We start from the raw sequence: 22,587 nt of genomic DNA, 5'->3' as shown, positions 1-22,587 counted from the left end.
CTGAGGGAGCCGGAGCTGCGGCTGGTCCTGTCGGCGTACGCTGATGACGTGCTCCTCATTGTCCAGGACCCGGGCGACTTGGTGCGAGTGGAGGCTTGCCAGGCCATCTATTCAGCAGCCTCCACTGTGCGGGTCAACTGGGTCAAGAGCTCTGGCTTGGTCGTAGGGGACTGGCGGCAGGCGAGCTCCCTCCCACCCGCGCTTCAGGCCATCCGGTGGAGCACGGGTCCGCTGCTCTATCTGGGCGTTTGCCTTTCTGCCACGCATCCCTCTCTGCCGGAGAACTGGCAGAATTTAGAGGGCGGGGTGATAGAGCGGCTCCGGAAATGGACAGGACTACTCCGGTGCCTCTCCCTTCGAGGGAGAGCGTTAGTGCTTAATCAACTAGTCCTGTCCATGCTTTGGTACCGGCTCAACACCCTGGTCCAAGCCCCGGCTTTCCTGACCAACCTGCGGACATCGATTCTGGAGTTCTTTTGGTCAGGACTGCACTGGGTCCCTGCAGGGGTTCTCCATCTACTTGTGGAGGAGGGAGGGCAGGGCCTCAAATGTCTGCTTACTCAGGTCCATGTCTTCCGCCTCCAGACCCTGCAGAGGCTCCTTTATGGTGCAGGTAGTCCGGCGTGGAGCATACTGGCGCACGCCTTCCTGCGCCGCTTCCGAGGGCTCCGATACGACCGGCAGCTCCTTTATCTCCATCCGAGAGGTCTTCCGCGAGACCTCTCCGGGCTGCCGGTCTTCTACCAGGACCTCCTCCGGACCTGGAAACTCTTTACAACGACCAGGTCCGTGGCGGCCACCGAGGGGGCAGATCTCCTCGCGGAGCCCCTGCTACACAACCCCCAGCTCCGTTTGCAGGTGGTGGAGACCCGCTCGGTGCGCCAGAGTTTGGTCCTGGCAGAGGTCACAAGAGTCGGAGACCTCCTGGACTATGACCGGGGAGACTGGCTGGATCCCCTAACCTTCGCTCAGCGCATGGGGCTTTCCAGACCTTGTACTCCCCGACGCATACTTCAGGAGGTGAAGACCGCTTTGCCGCCCGCTGCTCGGGTTTATCTCAACCGGGTCCTGCACGAGGGCACGCCCCGCCCACCCACTACCCCAGGCCCGCCGGACCTTTTCATTGGACCCCTGCCCCGTGGACCCAACCGATCCCTTCACTAGAAGCCGGCTGCACGAGATGCAGCTGGTCTGTTTTCAAACCGCGCCAAGAAAACATCTCTACACGCTCGTGCTCCACACCCTTCACGCCCGCACCCACGTGTCCCGCCCCGATACAAAATGGCGGGACCTCCTGCCACCTTCGGAGGGTGAGGAGCCCCGGTGGGCCAGCTTATATTCCATCTTAGTCCCAAAGCCCGCCGGGGATGTCAGTTGGCAGCTCCTTCACGGAGCCGTGAGCACGGGCGTGTACTTGTCGCGGTTCACCACAATCGCAGACACCTGCCCCTTTTGCGGCGTGAGGGATACCCTGGCACATGTCTACCTGGAGTGTGCCAGGCTGCAGCCCCTATTCCGGCTCCTCACCAATATCTTATTACGTTTTTGGTTGCACTTCTCCCCTCATCTTCTCATTTATGCACTCCCTATCCGCCCCACAAAGTCACGGGATCTCCTGGTCAACCTCCTCCTGGCCCTAGCTAAAATGGCCATCTACAAAACCAGAGTGAGGAGGTTGGCCGATGGAGTCTCCTGTGACTGTAGGGCCTATTTCCGATCCTCGGTCCGTTCACGTATCCGGGCAGAGTTCCTCTGGGCGGCGTCCTCTGACTCCCTTGACGCCTTTGAGGGGCAGTGGGCGCTGTCCGGGGTTCTCTGCTCGGTGTCCCCATCCGGTTCCCTTCTTTTGACCCTTTGACCTCATTCCTGTCCCTGTTATTTTATTAGTTGTCCCCTGGAATTTTTTGGGTATCTAGGTCCTTTGGATCCCCCTTTTAGGCTGGGGGGGATCCTTTAGCAGTGGACGGGCTTCGCCCGCCCACTTCCCGGATCCCAATAAGACTACTTTTCTATAGCCATCTGGCATTCCCCATCACACTACTGACACTGATCCCTCTAAGCTGTGCGCATGTGTACGCACACAGATCCTAAACCCCGCGTACACTGCAAAACACCACACACACAAAAATTTGCACAGAAGCAAACAATTTGCACAGAAGAAATTTTTTGCGCACATGGCCTGTCAAAAATTAAAAGGAACATTGGCTAGCGACCTTGAGGTACATGGCTATTAGCTGGGCCCCTGCTGTCACTCTAGCCACTGTGGCTACACTCTATTTTTAGCATACTAGCTGAGTCATAGCTAGTGTGGGTATGTCTCTTTCAGCTAGGATTTACATCCCCAGCTCCGAATGTAGACATACCTTTAGTGACAGGTTTCAGAGTAGCAGTCGTGTTAGTCTGTATTCGCAAAAAGAAAAGGAGTATTTGTGGCACCTTAGAGACTAACAAATTTATTTGAGCATAAGCTTTCATGAACTATAGCTCACTTCATCGGATGCATTCGGTGGAAAATACGTTGCGGAGATTTATATACAAAGATACACAGAGAACATGAAACAATGGGTGTTACTATACACACTGTAAGGAGGGTGATCACTTAAGATGAGCTATTACCAGCAGGAGAGTGGGGGGGGGGAGGGAAGAAAACCTTTTGTAGTGATAATCAAGGTAGGCCATTTCCAGCAGTTGACAAGAACATCTGAGGAACAGTGTGGGTGGGACGGGGGATAGTTTTACTTTGTGTAATGACCCATCCACTCCCAGTCTCTATTCAAGCCTAAGTTAATTGTATCCAGTTTGCAAATTAATTCCAATTCAGCAGTCTCTAATTGCAGTCTGTTTTTGAAGTTTTTTTGTTGAAGAATAGCCACTCTTAGGTCTGTAATTGAGTGACCAGAGAGATTGAAGTGTTCTCCAACTGGTTTTTGAATGTTATAATTCTTGATTTGTGTTCATTTATTCTTTTACATAGAGACTGTCCAGTTTGACCAATGTACATGGCAGAGGGGCATTGCTGGCACATGATGGCATATATCACATTGGTAGATGTGCAGGTGAATGAGCCTCTGATAGTGTGACTGATGTGATTAGGCCCTATGATGGTGTCCCCTGAATAGATATGTGGACACAGTTGGCAACGGGCTTTGTTGCAAGGGTAGGTTCCTGGGTTAGTGGTTCTGATGTGTGGTGTGTGGTTGCTGATGAGTATTTGCTTCAGTTTGGGAGGCTGTCTGTAAACAAGGACTGGCCTGTCTCCCAAGATCTGTGAGAGTGATGGTTCATCCTTCAGGATAGGTTGTAGATCCTTGATGATACTTTGGAGAGGTTTTAGTTGGGGGATGAAGGTGATGGCTAGTGGAGTTCTGTTATTTTCTTTGTTGGGCCTGTCCTGTAGTAGGTGACTTCTGGGTACTCTTCTGGATCTGTCAATCGGTTTCTTCACTTCAGCAGGTGCTATAGTAGTTGTAACAATGCTTGATAGAGATCTTGTAGGTGTTTGTCTCTGTCTGAGGGGTTGGAGCAAATGCAGTTGTATCGCAGAGTTTGGTTGTAGACAATGGATCGTGTGGTGTGATCTGGGTGAAAGCTGGAAGCATGTACGTAGGAATAGTGGTCAGTAGGTTTCCGATATAGGGTGGTGTTTATGTGACCATTGCTTATTAGCACCGTAGTGTCCAGGAAGTGGATCTCTTGTATGGACTGGTCCAGGCTGAGGTTGATGGTGGGATGGAAATTGTTGAAATCATGGTGGAATTCCTCAAGGGCTTCTTTTCCATGGGTCCAGATGATGAAGATGTCATCAATGTAGCACAAGTAGAGTTGGGACATTAGGGGACGAGAGCTGAGGAAGTGTTTTTCTAAGTCAGCCATAAAAATGTTGGCATACTGTGGGGCCATGCGGGTACTCATCGCTGATTTGAAGGTATACATTGTCCCCAAATGTGAAATAGTTATGGGTGAGGACAAAGTCACAAAGTTCAGCCGCCAGGTTAGCCATGACATTATCGGGGATACTGTTCCTGATGGCTTGTAGTCCATCTTTGTGTGGAATGTTGGTGTAGAGGGCTTCTACATCCATAGTGGCCAGGATGGTGTTTTCAGGAAGATCACCAATTGATTGTATCTCCATCCATCTCACTCACCATCTGTGTCTTGGGTCTTTGTGTGGTGTTTAGCAATCACTCAGAGACAAGCTGCTGGACAGAGATATACTTCATTCAGTTTCTCAGCTTCAATTGCCTCTGTGTTAAATATCTTAAAAAGTATAGTGCCCACAACTTCCTTTCCCAGACAAATTTAACAACCATGAATAATCAACATTTATATAAATACAGAACTTCAAATATTTATAACCATCCTACTAATTACATTTACTAACTATATTCTATTAGTCTCTGAGGTACCTTGTACTGTGTCTTGATATCTCCCTTGAGATATCAATACAACTGTTGTCAGGAGGCAGTAAGTCAATTTGTTCTGATTGTTCCATGTCCTAGGACTTACCTGTCTTAATCTGTTTTGGTTGGTCCCTTTCTGAGAACTATTCAGGCAAAAGTGAAGGCTCTGTGCTTCATATTCTCTCACTAAAATAAAAAATAACACTACCTTCTGGCTGTCTTCCTTTTTACTGGCAGTCATTGCTGGCAGACAGAGAATGAATCACTGTTTGAACTTCCACCGGTTGCCTTTCACATTTCCAGAAAGCATCAGCTCCAGTGGAGATTTTAACTTCTCTGTTCTTCTACTCAGGCTATTTTCTTAATTTCTCTTTCATCATGGTACCTTGGGGCGTTCAGTAATCACAGACGAACTGCTTGACAAATCTGCTTCATTCAGTGTCTCAGTTCCAACAGCCTCTGAGTAACATAACTTTAGCTTCTTAAAGTTACAGTTTCCACACTCCACATATCCAGGAAAACCCTTGTTTAGAGCTTGTCTAGTTCTTGTTAACATGAAAGCAGGCTCATTCTCCAAATGGTGGGAGGGAGGTCTTGTTATATGGGAAGAGAGGAGAGCGCCTCTGCCGACATTGAGGAGACCATCCATCCATTAATATGAACAGAATGAGTCTGGGCTCAGGCCATTGAAAGCCCAGTGTTAGGAAGCCAATGCAAGCAACACTGGAGGCAACTGGGCTGGATATGTTATGAAGATCAACCCAGTAAGAGCAACCAGAGGAGGAAACTGGGTCAACTAAAGCTCACTGTTAAGAAATGAGAAGTTGGAGTGGAGGTGTTTGGGGAGAAACATGGTTATGTTTAGGTACATATTTAGATGATCAAGTGGTTGGGTGCAGAGCTATGTATGACCATATAGGTAGGCTAGGACTAAGGATGCTGCAGTACGAGAACATCTCTGAATAGCAGACTTCCAGGCTCATTTTTAGGACTAACTCGCACTGCTACATTTGTACCTCAGCACTGCTACACCAGGCACTGTGACCCAAGGCCAGTGGTGTGCCATGACTGCTGCTTTTTAATACCATTCAGAATTGTCTCATTGTTGCCTTCCTCTACCCTTCTGTTTGTTTTACACATCTGTCATCTCCTCTTATATTAAGACTCTAAGCTGTTTAGGGCGGATGAAGTCTTTTCATTATGTGTGCACTGCACCTGGATCAAAGGGAACCTTGTTTCCTTATTGGGGCCTCCAGGTCATACTGCAATACAGCCAATCAACCACAGTGCCCCCATCATAACACTGATATAATAAAATGTATACAACATTTTTCTCCCAATCCTACCTAGAGAATAAATAATTTTTAAAAACCCTGTTCAAATACATAAGAAAAAGAAATGAGATTATCCCATAACGTGGCTATTTTGATACTATGTGCCAGGGCATGTAGTTCATGGAAGTGGCATATTTTGCCCTGTTACAACTACCACCAATCACGCTTATTGCTGGAAGACTCTACAGTGCATGTGTCATAAATATAAAGGGAAGGGTAACCACCTTTCTGTACACAATGCTATAAAATCCCTCCTGGCCAGAGGCAAAATCCTTTCACCTGTAAAGGGTTCAGAAGGTACCTGACCCAAAATGACCAATGAGGGAACAAGATACTTTCAAATCTGGAGTGGGGGAAAAGTTTTTGTCTGTCTGTGTGATACCTTTGCCGGGAACAGGTCAAGGATGCAAGCCTTCCAACTCCTGTAAAGTTAGAAAGTAATCTAGCTAGAAAATGCATTAGGTTTTCTTTGTGTTTTGGCTTGTAAAATTTGCTGTGCTGGAGGGAATGTGCATTCCTGTTTATGTGTCTTTTTGTAACTTAAGGTTTTGCCGAGAGGGATTCTCTATGATTTGAATCTGATTACCCTGTAAAGTATTTACCATCCTGATTTTACAGAGGTGGTTCTTTTACCTTTTCTTTACATTAAATTTTTCTTTTAAGAACCTGATTGATGTTTCATTGTGCTTAAGATCCAAGGGTTTGGTTCTGTGTTCACCTGTACCAATTGGTGAGGATATTATTATTAAGCCTTCCCCAGGAAAGGGGGTGTAGGGGGGATATCTGGGGGGGAAGAAGCCTCCAAGTGGTCTCTTTCCCTGTTCTTTGTTTAAATCGCTTGGTGGTGGCAGCATACTGTTCAAGGACAAGGCAAAGTTTGTACCTTGGGGAAGTTTTTAACCTAGGCTGGGAAGAAAAGCTTAGGGGGTCTTTCATGCAGGTCCCCACATCTGTACCCTAGAGTGGGGACCTGCATGAAAGACCCCCTAAGCTTATTCTTATTCTAGAGTTCAGAATGGGGAAGGAACCTTGACAGCATGTGTGTGTAAATGATGGTTAGATTAACCGAACACATTTAGCTGTAATAAAGACCAAGTCTTGTATCTTTCTAGAAGGCTGCTGAAGGCCTTTGGGCAGCAGAACTGGTCTGGTTCATCTGCTCAAAGGGAAATGGGGAAGCTGTGCAGACAGTGCTTTACCTTTATGCAGCTTGATTCTGTTGTCTCTGCTTGGGAAGACTAAACATTTTCAAAACATTCAGCTCAGATGTCTCACATCAAGATTAATTGACCAAATCATCCACAGATGTCATCCCAAGGCACAGCGAACTTCAAAACCTCAAACTTAATGGCAGCAACTGCCTAGTAAATTCTAGCGTAAAATCTTTGCTCTTTCTCCACTGAGTTTGTTATTCCTGTTTTGTTCCTTCCAAAAGTCCTTTGAGACCTCTCTTCCTCCAGAGTTCCAGGCACATTAAAATTCCTAGTATCTCCTGGCTAGTGGAGGGATTTCACCTGCTCCCGCTTAATCCAGTAGTCTGGCCCTTGAGTATCCTCAAGTACAGGGTTATGTTTTAACCTCTTGCAGGAATAGGCTGGATCAAGTCACACATTCATGTCAATTTACAGGTAATAGCTCATCCTGCTTCTGTCAGATTCTAATTTTGGCACCGAGTAAATCTGTGAAATTGTCAGATCTTCATTCCATTTTACTTGACCATGTATTGTAGCTACCAGGCAAGGTCCTAACAAACTTCAACAGGACTTTATTTTTAAAGTGGAAAGCTTTTTACCAAGATGCTGCTGCACCTGCAGGAGCTCTCACTCAGCCCCCTCAACTCCTCCCCCCTCCTTCCTGTTTCCTGTCCTTTCAGACTCCCAACAGCCAGTGTTCCCAGTTCTAATAATTACAAGCAGCATCTAAACACCACATTCCCTCCTCCCTTAAGAAACTCTCCCAATTAAAATAAACATTGTTGTTCTAACCACAGGAACAAATATGAAACAAGACACTATACTGTTGGCAGAAATATTACACTGAAAACACTGTAGATATTACATAACATAGTCCCTAGTCCAGACAGGTGGTTGTCTGGGTCTGACAGGCCGTCTCTCAAGCCGCGGTTCCAGTGCAATGTCTTGTTGTGTTGATACTATGGTGAAGTCATCCAATGCAGACTGGGTGTTGGCATAATCTCCTCTTAGTGCATAGGCAGGTGCAATATAAGAAACATTCTATACCCACTCATCAGAAAATCGATAGGTGTAAGGTCCCTTCTTCTCTATGATTTTAAGAGGAGCTGTGAATTTATGGTCTCCTTTGTGTAAAATTCCAGATTTTCATATTCTAACGAAGGAACCACACTCAAACTTTGGTTCCTTAGCACCCTACCACTTTTCTGAGAAAGCCTTATACTTTGCTTGGTTCTGTTCAACTGTTTTTCTCACATCATCCTCTGTTGGGGGCTCAGGTCATGCCTTTAACAATCCAGCAATGTTTAGTTTAGTATTCATTTGTTTCCCATGCAGTAACTCTGCGGGTGATCTTTGCATTGTGGCATGTCGTGTAGCCCAGTATGCTTGCAAGAAATCAGTAGTGAAGGTTATCCATAATCACCCTTCCAGTTTAGCCGTTTGCAAACTCTCTTTCAAACTTCTGTTAAACCGTTCAATTTCCCCACTGGCTTGAGGGTAATATAGGGATGACCTTCTGTGTAAAATGTTCCTCTCTGCTAGAAAAGTTTCAAACTCCAGGGAAGTAAATTGACTACCATTATCTGAAACCAGTTCTTTGGGGTTACCTTCCCTGCTAAAAACTGAAGAAAGGAACTTAATTACTGTAGCAGAAGAGATTTGCAATGTAAACGCTATCTCAGGCCATTTACTGAAATAGTCTGTTAAAGTGATGGCATAACAGCAGTCAATTGGAGCAGTATCAAAGGGTCCTACAATGTCAATTGCTACTTTTTCCCATGCAGATTCAGGAAGAGGAACAGGCTGTAATGGAGGGGTATATGTCCCTGCTGTCTTATCAGACCATATGGTGAAGGCAAAGGCAGGTGAGAAAGGCAATCAGCTACCACATTTTGGTTTCCAGGCTTATATTCCAGTTCATAATTGAAAGAGAGTAGTCTTGCAGACCATCTAGCAATATGATATTTTGCTCTTCTCAGTCCTTTTGTGGTGAGCAACATTGTCAAAGGACTGTGGTCTGTGTGCAACTTGAACGTGCGGCCCCAAGGATAAGTTCTCAATTTTTCAGTAGCCCAGACACAAGCAAGTGCTTCTTTTTCAACTGTAGAATATTTTCTCTCAGCATTACTTAGTGTCCTTGAAACAAATGCAACAGTCCTCTCTGTGTTCTCCTCATGAAGTTGTATGAGGACAGCTCCAAGTCCATAATCAGAAGCATCAGTAATCACAAGTATGGACAATGCAGGACTGAATAGTGCAAGTACTGGACTATGTACAATCAAGTCTTTCACCGTTTTGAAACTAGCTTGTGCATCCATTGTCCACACTAAGGCTGAACTTCTCTGTAGTAATTCTCATAATGGTTCAATGACAGAAGCATAATTGGGAATGAATTTTGCATACCAGAAGGTAAGACCCAAGAAGGAACATAAGGTTTGCAAATCTGTTGGAGGAGGAACATTTGTAATTGCCAGGATATGATCTGGATCAGGTTTTAGTCCAGCCTATGCAATTGTATGTCCCAGAAAGGAGTGTTCAGTTTGTCTAAATTTGCATTTGGACCTATTGAGCTTGAGGTCTGCTTTGCTGATGCAGTTTAGTACAGACTGCAGGTTATTGTCATGCTCCTCAGAAGTATTTCCAAATACAATAATATCATCCAGATATTATCAGATAATATCATCCAGATCCATGTTGATTCTTCAGAATCAATTACACCATTTTTTGGAAGGCACTTGGGGCAGATGCGAGACTATGAACACATTTAAAATGAAATAGTCCCTCGTGTAATAAATGCTGTGAGGTCTCTGCTATCTTCATGCAACATAACCTGGTGGTATGCGCTCTGCAAATCAAGAGTAGAAAACATATTTGCTCCATGGAGTTCTGCAAATACTTCTTTTATGTGAGGAAGAGGATGGCTGTCAATCACAATAGCTTTATTTAGCTCCCTTAAGTCCACACAAAGATAATGCCTCCTTCCTCCTTCTGTGTCACTACTATAGGTGAAACCCATTCTGAGGAGTCAATCCCTTCAATAATGTCCTTTTGAACAGGTTTTCTAAGTTCCTCTGAAACAGCTTCCCCGACTGAAAATGGTAAGCACCATAACTTCTGTCATACAGGCATCACATGATTCAACATTTTAACTTTAAGCAAAAACCCATAAGCACAGCTGAGTTTCTCCTCAACCTGGTGTTGGGTCCCAGCTGAAACCGGTGTGTGTACTGCAAGAGTGCTTTGCTGAGGAAGATCAATTCGTCCATTAACTACTCTGAGATTTAAAGCATCCAATAAATCTCTGCCAAGGACAATGTGGACAATGTAGAACTCTGCAGTTACACAGCAATCACCAAAAGTAACTATTGCTGGCAGGCAGGCATGTACTAAAATATGTTTTTTTCAAATAGCATACCAAGTGAAGACTGGGTTCGGTAAGAGGCACATCTTTAAAGTAATGCAAAGAGATGGAATCAGGTAGTATAGATACTGCTGAGCCAGTGTCCAACATTAATTGACTAGAGTGTGATTTGCCTGAGACTATGGCGGAAACATTTACAGTGCACTTTATTTGTTCTGGAATATGTGCAGTAGTGATTTTGTCCTCGCACTGCACAGTAACATCTGGTATTGTAACTCCATGCACCTGTTGATTGAACTGGCTGCTGTGACATACTTCAGCAAAATACCCAATCTTTTTGCAATGATTGCACTGAGCTACTTTTACTTTTGGACATCCTGTGTAGCTTGCAAGGTGTTGTGGGGATCTACAGTGAAAGCATGCTTTTTTTGTGTTTTGAATTTGATGATTCAGTGGTTTTTCATTAGTTTTCCTCTTGTAATTGTTTGTTTGCAGCGATAGTGAACTTTTCTGCAAAGGAGTCGCAGCCTGGACTGAGCCTTCTTTATCCATGCTCATTATTTTGGCTTCAGCTGTAGCTGACTCAATCTGAGTAGCAACGATTATTGCTTTTTCTAGTGTAAGTTGTGGTTCTAGAAGTATGCGTTCTCTTACATGAAGCATGGTTGTTTTCTCAATGAGCTGGTCTCTAATCATCTCATCTGCCATATTCCCAAAGTCACAAGTTACAATCAGACTCCTCAGGGAAGCAATATACTGCATTATAGTCTCCCCTGGTTTCTGCTCACACTGGCAAAATCTGTAGCAATTAGCTACTACATTCACTTTTGGCACAAAAAAGTTCTTTAATGCAATGAGTGCAGTCTCATATTTACTGTCTGCAAGTGTAAAAAGTGTAAAACTCCAAGGCAGTGGATTAGCAGAGCATACTTTCTTACTTCAGAAATCTCTGTAGTACTGATTGCAAGCAGATAATTCTCAAACATATGGATCCAGGCAGTAAAAGCAATTGGCGGCTTTGTAAAAAGGGTGCAGGTGGGTTCAGAGGCAGAAGATCCATCCTCGTCGCCAAAATGTTGTAGCAACTAGGCAAGGTACTAACAGACTTCAAACAGGATTTTATTTTGAAAGTGGAAACCTCTTTACCAAGCTGCTGCTGCACCCGCAGGAGCTCTCACTCAGCCTCCTCAACTCCTCCCCCCTCCTGCCTGTTTCCTGTCCTTTCAGACCCCCAACAGCCAGTGCTCCCAGTTCTAGTCATTACAAGCAGCATCTAAACACCACACCATGTTCCCCTCTCCCCCATGCTTTCTCCTGACTTCTCTCCATAGTTATGATCCTTCCTTCTAAATTTAAACAGCATTGAAGTAGCTCTTGTGAAACTTACTGCCCTTTTGATGGCCAAACTGAGCTTCCAGAATCTTCTTGCTTGTTTGACACACTTTATCCTTCTTTTCTCTTCATTTGAGTTTTCAGGCCCACCCCATCAGCTACATCTGGTGGTTCCTCCACCATCATGCGACCTACAGCTGTCCTCTTCTCTCTTCATGCTTCTGTACAGTTGTAATTTTCATTCCCTTATCAGCTTTTAAGCTAGTATTAGTGATTCAAGGTCCATTTTTCAAGTACAGTATGTTAGAAAAATAAGTAGAAATAAGAAACTCAGAACCTATAGGTTTGTATACAGTAGTAGTTGGGAGAATCTCTGACCATGCATTAGCATTGGTGGTACCGACAGTGGGATGATAATAAAAAAAAAAGTGTTCAGGTGTTTTACCTCTGTGTCACCTAGAACTACTCCAAACAAGGGTATTTAAACAAGAATGGTTACAATGCCTGAGCCCTGTCTATATTAGTGCTCCCAGTCTGGATAACCTCAATGGAGCTGCAACAGTGGCAGAGCAATGCTAGGATAGATGCAGCCTATGAGTACCCCAGGGAATTAGCAAAGGGCTGCCTTCTGCTACCCTTTTGATCTGCTTAAAGCAACTATATTCAACAGAATTATAAAAATATTCCATCTGGAACAAAGAGGAATTGGCTACTGGAAAGTTCCCTGCTGCAAAGGACAACTTATGGCTGCTCATTATCTTGATTTATTGCAGAGGAATAGGGGACTTTTCACATATTTTTACATTTTAGTGGATATTTGTAGTACTGTATAGCAAGGGGACAACCCAGGCATTTGGAAATCCAGTGAGCTTTCTTTTACTCATCCATTTTCGCTAGTAAGCCTGACCTATCAAATAAATATCATAGCAGCAGTTGAGGTGCTAATGAGGGGTAAACTTTATTTCTAGGCCACTATAGACACCATGAACAAAGAAACCCTTGATGATATCCTTTTACAGTCACAGAGATTTTAACTGCAGCTTAGCATACTTATGCTACATCTATACTTGCAGCTGGGTTGTGATTCCCAGCCTGTGCAGATATACTCACTTTTGCTCTCATCAAGCTGGTGTGCTGAAAATAGTAGCATAGTCATGGTAGCATGGGCAGTTGCAAGCAGAAGCATGGGCTACCTGCCCCAACTACATACCCATGTGCAGTTTTGTACTCACAAGCTAGCCCATGCCTCTGCTCCTTGTGCTACCCCAGCTACAGTACTAATTTTAGCACATTGGCTGGCTGAGAGCTGGCATAAGTATGTCTAAGCAAGCCAGGAATCACAGCCCTAGTGCCAAGTGTAAACGTAGCCACAGTTTGATTTCCACATCCTAGCATGGGAATATCATTTTGGACTGGACAAAGTAAGGAAAAGGGATTGAGACAGCAGAGACTTGGATCCACCCATTCACCCCCCTTATTTGCCCATTCACCCATAGGTGCTGGTACTAGAGGTGTGGAAGCACCCCTAACTTGAAGTGATTTCCATCATATACAGATTTTAACAGTTTGGTTCGATGGCTCTCAGCACCTCCACTATACAAATTGTTCAGCACCCCTGCATTTGCAATGCCGACAGATGCTAATCGTCAGGATCGAACCTGGGACCTCTGGAGCTTAGTGTATGAGCCTCTACTGCATGAGCTAAAAGCCAGTTGGCTGTTAGTGAAGGCTGTAGAGCAGACTCATTTTATCTCTCTCTCTTTAAGTGGTCTCAGTGCCACTAGATGGGACAGAACACCACAACCAGCAGGTTCACCTGTATGAGGCTGTGTTTTAACGGCTTCAAAAGTGTTTTTACAGTGAGATAATAAAGATGATTATTATCTCACTGTAAGATCTTAAGTGGAGCCAAGACACTTGCAGTGTTTACCAGGAGGTAGGTAAGCAAGGTCATCACTATACAATCTGCTAGGGTTGACCTTTCCCAAGGCCATCCCTAGCCATTTTGGTGCCCTATACAGCCCCCCCCCCACACACACAGGGGGGTGGGGGTGGCCCCAGGCATCCGTAGGGTGGGCAGGAGCAGGCTTGGGGGGCATGAGGGAAACCGTCTTCCCAGCATGAGCCAGCAGCATGGAGCGGGCTGGGGCCAGGTCACTGCACTTACCACCACCCAGTGAGTGCAGGCCTGACCCCTGCTGCAGTTGTCAGGGGAAGGGGTGGAGCAGGGTGTAGGAGGGGTGGGGGCTTTGGGGAAGGGATAAAGTGGGGACAGGGCTGGGGCGGAGCAGGGGTGGGAAGAGGAGGGGCTAGGGCGGAGGCCATGGGGAAGAGGCAGAGCAGGGGCTGGAGCAGCACGCAGTTGCATACTTTGTGTATGTGTAAGGACAGCCCTGACCCTGCCTTGTCTCACTGTGTTTTTCCACAGGACAGTTTAAACTGCTTTAGTTATCCTTCCCCCTCCTCCCTACCCGCCCACCCTTCTTTGGTCAGTGAAAATGAGCCCTGAGACAGCGAGTAGAGGCCTCTTTGCGTGTTCTCTCCCCATGCAATGTCCTGAGACATTGGTAGCCCATGAATGTAAGTTAGGGTACATCTTTACTGCCTACTTCCTTGCTTGGTCATACAGGTGATGAGACAATTTTGTCTATTATTTGTCACCTGCACAAGTATGATCAGGAATGACCAAAAGAATAGGGAGCCCCTTTTAGAATCAAAGCCACACTTTAATTTGACATAGTATTTATTTTTAAACACATATACTGACCTCTCTACTTTCCCCTCTGAATTCTGGGAAATATATGTCCCTTATCTAGATTTAGTCTTTGACATTCCAATAAACTCATTATGCAGTGAACTAGAAAACAAACTGGCCCAAGACTAAATGAACTCTTGCCAGTTTCTGACTCCTACAGATGTTTATAATCCTCAGATATTCCCCTTATTTGAACCAAAGATTTCAGGCAGTGACTCATCTTTCAGAAGAGCCTTATTAATATTTCCTAAGGCATTATTACACCATTATAAACCAGCTACCTCACTGGTACTTTGGGCAACCTATCAGTTTCTGGTGAGTTGCTGTAAGGAAGGACACAGGTCTCCATAGGGATTGCATATGATCTTTGAAAAGTGCATTTCCCTTGAGCAAGTCATAAAAACTCAGAAGAGTTGCTAAAGATCACTCAAGATATATCACTGAAAGCACAATATCAAAGTGTTCATCTTATTTTATGTTACTATATACATTAAGTATATTAAAATTTTCCCTAAATACAAGGTATATTAAGTATATTGGAATAAAATGATATTTTCTAGAGAAAAGAAAAAGTATCTGTGTATCCTTTAAGGCTTTTCTCAATTCCACAGAATAAATTACCACAATTCCGCCCGCCCCCGCACGGTTCAATTAATGTTATCTACTTCTGTTAATTTCTCTGGATTATTTTATTATCTCTCCTCAGCCAAATGAAAAACGAACAAAACAAAGCTAAACTAAACTTCTGTCTCCTTCCAGTAATTTAGCCTGTTTTCCTCCTTTCAGAATATATTTATTCAGAATAAATATATCCAGGCAGCCAGGCTTCTGAACCAAGTAGAAACAAACAATTAAACCAAAGATAGGCAAAATGCTACAGGCGAGGGAAAAAAAAGTCATCCACTTTAGTGAAATGGGAGAGAAAAATCCAGGAAGAAAGAAACTAAATGCAAATCCAAATATATATTTAGATGTGTTAGTTTATATATATATATATATATATATATATATATATATATATATATATATATATATATGATGTCACAAATCAGACGACAAGAATTATAACATTTTATGATTTTTCTAGCCAAAGTAGTAGGCATCCTTCAGTTTCAAGAGACCAGGGATATTGGCCCCAGAGAAGTGAAGAATTTACTCAGTTGGTTTTATGGCAGCCGTGGCTGAAGAGATCCACTCAAAAGAGACAATCTCTGCCATATCTGTCACATTTAAAGACACCCTTTGGGCTCTGCCTTCCACAAGCTCTTTTCTCCTCTTCTAAACTGGACTTCTTCCTCTTGTAACACTGGAGACTTTTGTTAAGCTCTTGTTTTCAAAGGCTGCAATCCTCAGTGTGATCTTCCCTGTTGTCCACTTCCATGTCCATTTCTTTCAAGGATGTGTGCAAGTGAGACCTCAAGCAATTTTGGGCATCCTTTGGGTCTTTTTCCAGATGCCAGTTCACCAGAGAGGATGTCCTTTGGGATGCACCCATCATTCATTTGGCATACATGCCCAAGCCAGCGGTGGTGTCTCTGTTTGAGGAGCATTTGCATGCTGGATATACTGGCCTGCTTGCGCATTGGTGACTCCGTGCCTTGAGGACAGTGTTTCTCAAATGGGAGTCCATTGGCCCCGCCAATCAACTCCTCCTTCTTCCTCCCAGCGCCTCCTGCACACCGAGAAGCAGATGTTCAGTGGCATATAGGAGGTGCTGGGAGGGAGGGGAGGAGCAGGAATGGGGCATGCTTGTGGAAGGGGGTGTAAAGAGGTGTGCAGAGTGGAGCAAGGGATGAGTGGGGGCCTTGGGTGTCCACGAAAAAAATTAAATCAAACGGAGGGGTCTTTGGGTTGCTAAAGTTTCAGAACCACTGCTCTAGTAGATTCCAAAAATTCAATGAAGGCAACGTACATGAAAGCTGTTGAGCCTCTTTTCATGATGAGAGTACAAGGTCCATGAAAAGTGAGCTGACAACACGTGACCAATACACAAAGATCTCTGTGTTTTCCATCAGTTTGTTGTTTTGCCATACCTGTGACATTCTATATCTTGGGGGAGCACCCTGTAACCTCCATATTCCTTATATATAAATTGTGATATTGCATATAAAAGCATGCCATGTGAAGTATCAGGCAAAAAGTTATGATCTGCTGAAATATGTTGTTCTGTCTAAATATGTATGTCATTAGAGCATACGAAGTTATGAGATTGTGTTTTATGGTTGTCGCTAAAACATGCTGTAAATTGGGGAATCGGCTGGATATTAGCTCCCCAGTAACAACAGCAAGGAAAGTAACCAATGCCCACGTAGGTGTCGAACAACCATCAATAGCCATTGTCCAGCATGGGAGCTATATTGCAATGACTCAGTTGCACAAGGCCATACCAGGTGAATTGCTCAGCCATGCCTGGTGACTCAGCAATGCCCACCAGATATATCTGGACTTATATTCTCCAAGTACATGGACTAAGTGTATAAAACAGAACACAGTGGCCCAATGCTTCACCTTTTTTTCTCCCCTCCCCCCACCATCTATGCTGCAAGCAACAAAGATACTCAGAAGACTGAAGACTCCAAGAGAGGAGGCCGGCCCACATTTCAAGGGTGAAACCTGTGTACTATGAATGGCAATGTCCAGTGGGATGAGAAAAAGTGCTTAATCTAGATGTTGCACAATCTAATAGGGTTGAGAGTTTAGATTGCATGTTTATATTTTATTTTAGTAACCATTTTGACTTTTTGTCTATCTTTTGTAGTCAATAAACTTGTATTATTGTTTATCTTTACAAGTGAGTTTGCCTGAAGTGTTTGGTAAATCTGCTCAGGTTTACAAAGACTAGTATATGTCCACTTTCCATTGATGAAGTGGTGAACCAATTAATAAATTTGCAGTGCTTGTCTTGAGCAGTGCAAGATGGTATATTCCTGAGGTACAAAGCTGGGAGGATTTGGCTGGTGCCTTTCTCTGTGAGATTCATGAGTGGCACAGGGAGCATTCATGCAATGTCACTGGGTATGGGGCTCCACATGCGGTTGTGCTGAGTGATAACAGCACCTGGAGGGGTTTGCTGCTTGTCACTAGCAAAGCATTGTGAAGGACAGCCCAGGCTGGAGTGTTAAGGGGGCACAGCAGTCCCACAGTCCCAGACTGCACTCCAGGGATCCCCTCACAGTACTCCTGCACAGTGCTCCTGCTCAGTCTAGATATTGTTGTGGCAGCTTTTACAATGCTGATGTTGAGTTCCGTTTCAAATGAAAGGTTGATTGCAATAGTGGACCCCAGTGTAAGCGGGAAAATAGTCCTGCTATTGTGGGGAACTTTCCTGGCTTCTGCACTACCCCAGTGAAGTGGGCTAACAAAAGGATCTGAGTCCTTGCTCCCACTTCCTTTACCCAATGGCCTCCCTGCCCTTGAGGACTCCCCTTCCACTCTCCTGTCTGGCAGAGTCCTCATAACCCCAACAAGGCTGGGCCCAGGATTCCTGGGGGGCTCGACCCCCAACCCTGCTGTGGTCACCTAGGACAGGGGCTAGGGTGTCTCCACTCCGGGGTACTCTCTCTGCACTGGGTATCTCTGTGACCCACTGACTATTACATACAATTTGAAGCAAATGCAAGTTATTTAATGAAAAATTAATTTTAAAAAGAACAAGGGAAAATGGGAAAGGTTAAAGAATCACCCCGCTTTGTGGCAGGGAACATCACAAACAGTGTCTCTGGAATGTCAGGGCAGTGCACAGTCTGTTCCTTGTAAGTCCCAGGCCTTCTTCTCAGGCCCTGGCTGCGCTGCAGGGATGCTGCGGGTTGGACACTCGCTCTGGTGGTGGCCACACACTCTCAGTCTCTAGGTGGCAGGACCCTTCTTCCCAGCGTTGCCATTGCCCCTGCCCTGTCGGGGTTACCAATCCCCCTTCAAGTCTGCTTCTGGCTGCAGCGTCTCCTGATGCTAGGCCCACTGCCCAAGGTCCTTCCTCGCTCTCCCCAGCTGCTCACGACACCTGGCTCCGGACTGCTCCAGCTCTACTCTGTCTTAGCTCCAGGTCCACTCTGCCTCAGCATAGCTGCTGCTCTGCCTCCAGCTCCCTTGGCTGCTTCTCTGGCCCTGGTTGCTACAGCTCTCCTCCCAGGACAGCTCTGCTCTGCAGGCTGCTTCTGTGACTCCGGTCCCAGCACTGACCTGCTTCGTGGGCTGCTTTTCTGGCCCCTCTTGCTCTGATTGCTGCAGCTCTGCTCCCACGGCAAGTCTGCTCTCGTTCTGGGCTGTGCCTCTGGCTTTGGGCTGCAGCTCTGCTCCCAGGACAGGGTCTGCTCTCTCTGGACTGCTTTTCTGGTCCCTCTGGATCTGGCACAGCTCTGCTCCCAGCTCAGCTTGGGCCCCTGCTTTCTCCTTAGCTCGGCCCCACTCTGTCTGAGCCACGCTATTCCAGCTCACATCGAGGACAGCACCTCCCTGGCCTCCTGCCTCCCTGATTAGCCTGCCTGCCCTGTCATTCAGGCTGACCTGGAGCATTGGCCTCTCCCCATTGTTCCTGGTCAGTCTCAGGGTCCTAATTCCCCATTGACCCTTCCCCCTTTTAGTACTGGGAGCTAGCAACTAAAACACCCCCACTGAATGTTAGTAATGGGGCAACAGTCCCCTTACACCAGGTATGTGTTGATCTTGGAGGGTGCTTCCTCATCTCCTTGGCACATTAGGTTTGTCTTTTTTAGGCTTATGGTAAGCTCGAAGTCTTGGCAGGCTTTGGCAAAACTGTCCATGAGGTTTTGGAGGTGGGCTCTGTGTAGGTTGTCACTGCTGTGCCATCAGTGAAGAGGAGGTGTTGGATGAGGGCCTGCTGAGTCTTTGTTTTAAACTCTTTTAACCCCACAGTACATTGGGATTAAAATAGAGCGTATGATGGAACCTGGTGGCAATTTATGAGGCTATTGTCAGTCAACAATGAAGTATTTTATTTATAAAATGCATATAATTTTAAAAAGTACTATTCAATTTTATTTTGGAAAAAAAAAACAAAAAAACACAATTTATGCCTGACGACGACAAAATATTCCAGACAAAAGCAAACCAAGCTCCCAATTAATACAGTGAGTGACTGGGGAAAGCATAATAAATGAACAATTCCATTGACTAATGTGTGTTTAGCTACTCCCATCCACAAAAATAACCAATATCCATCCTTTAATGTATTTAGGGGCCTACTGAGGTAATTAGGAGTCTTTACATTAGCTTCAATAGACTTATCAGGTCCTAAATTCCATATAGGTCATTCAGTTTCTACTTAAATACATTTATGCCACTATAATTGCAGGTTCAGTCCACCTGTTCGCAACTTCTAACAGAAAAAAAATACATATTTTGAACATATATGCCTACTTAATTAACTTGTCCCCTACTTTTAATCTGCCTGAAACTCAGATAGCTAAAACAATTCTACAGTAGCCCTTAGGTAATATATATACACACACACACACACAGTTATGTCACATCTTACTTATCATATCTCAAAAAGAAAACAAACACTTGGTTTTTATTAAAACTAAAAATGATCTTTGTTTCTATCTGCAAAGTTCAGACCATTTTCAAGGGAAATTAATGAATGTTGCTAATAGCTGGATCCAAGGAGGCATTAGGAAGAGACAATCATGAGGAAAGGCAATATATAACCTTTAGATGGAACAATTAGAGATCAATTATTAGTCATAGAACAGCATTCTGAAACTGCTTCTTCATTAATCAGAAATGGTCCCAAATTAAAAGGTTTAATTATTTGCAGAGACAACGGTTTTGTATATTCTGTCTCAAAAAAAAAAGTTAATAGGTTCATGAAAAAATGTCTAACTCCCATTGATCATTTCAGCTGAAATACAATTTTAAAGCTGTAGTTAGAGAATGTTTAGTTGCAGCCTAAAACCAAAAGACAAATCGCAGTCCAGAAACATGTAAAGCCAGCTGGATTTCAAGGCAAAAACACTAGTGAGCTATTTGAGTAGTCCCAAAGCTAAAAAGGCTTTTTCAACCAGTTTCATCTGTTGTCCTAGCACAAGGGGGACAGGGGGCCATGGCCCCATCACTTTTTAACAGCCGTAAGGGCAAGTGATGTGGGGTGGGGGAGAGGGGAAAGAGAGAAGCAATCTGGGGGTGGTGTCTTGGGGGGAGGGGAAGAGGTGGCATGAGGGCAGGGAGCTTTGGGAAAGGGGAAGTGTGAGGGAAGCAGAAGGGGCAGTGTGAGGATGCAAAGTTCAGAGAGAAGTGAGCAGCATGGGGGGGCAGGAGCAGAGTTGGGGGGGCAGGGCTATGGTTTGGGTGCTGGTGGCCTCCTGAATTTGAGAGCTTCTGTTGCCCCATCCTAGTGACCTAAACACCTAATATCCCAATCTTTTATTGCAGTCCAAAAATATATTTTTAAGTAACTACACAATAAGCCTAATCCAAAATCCATTCAAATCCATGGAAAGTATCTCATTGACCTCAACAGTCTTTGAATGGGGCTCGGTATTTGTCCATTAGGCATTGCTATGGTGAGCAGAATTTGCTTTCTGTTTACCAGGGACAGTTGAGAGAAACAGAGATGAACAATGTGTTGAATAAAAAGAAAAATCAGATGAGTGTAGCCACTATCAAAGCTACACTCCTAATTTACAGGGGCGGGGGAAGGGAAGGAGGAGGAAAGAGAGAATCCTCCAGTACCGGAAACTAATGCATGTCACTGTTAAGTCAAAAGCTGGCAATAGTGACACCAGTGCATATTTTATAAAGCATACTTTCTCTTTTGTATAAGTATTTCACACCCTTAAAAATGTTTCCATAAGGGTAATTGACTTTTCTTTTGAAAAATAGTCACCTTACCCAAACTAAAATTGAAAAAAGTTCACTAGTGCAAAGATTGGCAATGAAAAGAAAGAGGCTTTCTGCAGCTAGATCCCCAGGCTAAACACAGATAAGGTTTATGCCTAAAGCTTCCTTAAGCCTAGAGTCCATAGAGTGACAGACATTGTCTAAAGTAGAAAGAAAAGGAGTACTTGTGGCACCTTAGAGACTAACAAAAGTGAGCTATAGCTCACTAAAGCTTATGCTCAAATAAATTTGTTAGTCTCTAAGGTGCCACAAGTACTCCTTTTCTTTTGAATACAGACTAACAAGGCTGCTACTCTGAAACCTGTCTAAAGTAGCTTTCCTGTTACTGATTATATTATGTCTCAGAGAATCAGGTGATTGCTCTTTATTAGCCTGATTAATTCCCCCATCAGCCATTTAGTACTGGCCAGTCGATTTGTAACTGTTAGAAGTATAGTATTGTTTTGTTTCAAATACAGAAAATAGGATTACTCAAAATCACAAACAACGAATCCTTCAAAAACACTTGGGCATGTGCTTAACTTTACTACTCTTATTAGTGCCTTTCAAGGGGGGGGGGGAGGAGGAGGAGGAGAGAGAGGAAGGGCATGGATAATAGTAAATTCCCACAGTCACTCAGTAGTTTGACAGTTCTATTAAAACTCTGCTTTTCGTTTTGTTCTCTTTGGGCAGCTTTCTCTCACCTTCACTTGTCCAAGACTTCATGGCAGAAGAGTTTTTAGGAGAGATTTAACTGAGGGGAGGAATAGGGTGCAGCAAACAGGCGTAGTACAGTGGTGTACCAAACTTCTTCAGGTCCTCAGTAGCCCACCCGAGGGACTCAAGGTACTTTAGCTACTAGGCTTCATAGGCACAAGACCAGGTGAGCCCAATAGTCACCCAGATACATGGCTATAGTGAAGGGATATTTTAATAGTGGTCTCAGGGTAGGGTTCCTCAGGCCTACTTTTTGTGGTGCCTTTACCAGTCCATTTCTCGATTAAAGGCAAGTAAGTCACTTGCAAGTTTCCTGGCAAGGATCAGTCTGTGGTGGGTGGGTGTGTCCTCTGGGTTGTCTAGATACCATGCCCCCCCGCCCAGTCAGTGACTCTGTATAGCAGTCCTCTACAAGACCAGTAGCCCTCTTTCTCTCAAGTCCAATAATCTGTGGTCAGAGCACATATCCCCCTTCCCAGGTTAGTCCCCAGTAGATAGGACAGTTTGTCTGCAATAGCCTTCTACTGGTTCCTATCCCTTTAAAAGCCTGTGCTGGCCCCTGGCTCTTGGTCCCTGAGAGTTTCCTCTCAACCTCAGGCCCTGTTCTGCTTCTTGCCATAAGTTCTGCACAGACTTGTACCCAGCTGTAATGTCTTCC

General features: G+C 44.7%; 1 protein-coding gene across 1 annotated transcript in view; it reads right to left on the bottom strand.

The window, feature by feature from the left end:
• The window catches only part of KYNU (kynureninase), a 118,203-nt gene extending 113,309 nt beyond the window's left edge, over positions 1–4,894 (bottom strand). Inside the window, exon 1 of the mRNA XM_043505074.1 lies at positions 4,609–4,894. Within this exon, the coding sequence (XP_043361009.1) occupies positions 4,609–4,641 (33 nt within the window). The 5' untranslated portion in view covers positions 4,642–4,894. The remainder of the gene's footprint in view (positions 1–4,608) is intronic.
• Positions 4,895–22,587: the final 17,693 nt, after the last annotated feature.

This window comes from Dermochelys coriacea, chromosome 11, assembly GCF_009764565.3.
Source record: "Dermochelys coriacea isolate rDerCor1 chromosome 11, rDerCor1.pri.v4, whole genome shotgun sequence".
Lineage (NCBI taxonomy): Eukaryota > Metazoa > Chordata > Testudines > Dermochelyidae > Dermochelys > Dermochelys coriacea.
The sequence above is the reverse complement of the archived record's forward strand: the minus strand, read 5'-3'. Positions and strand labels throughout refer to the sequence as shown.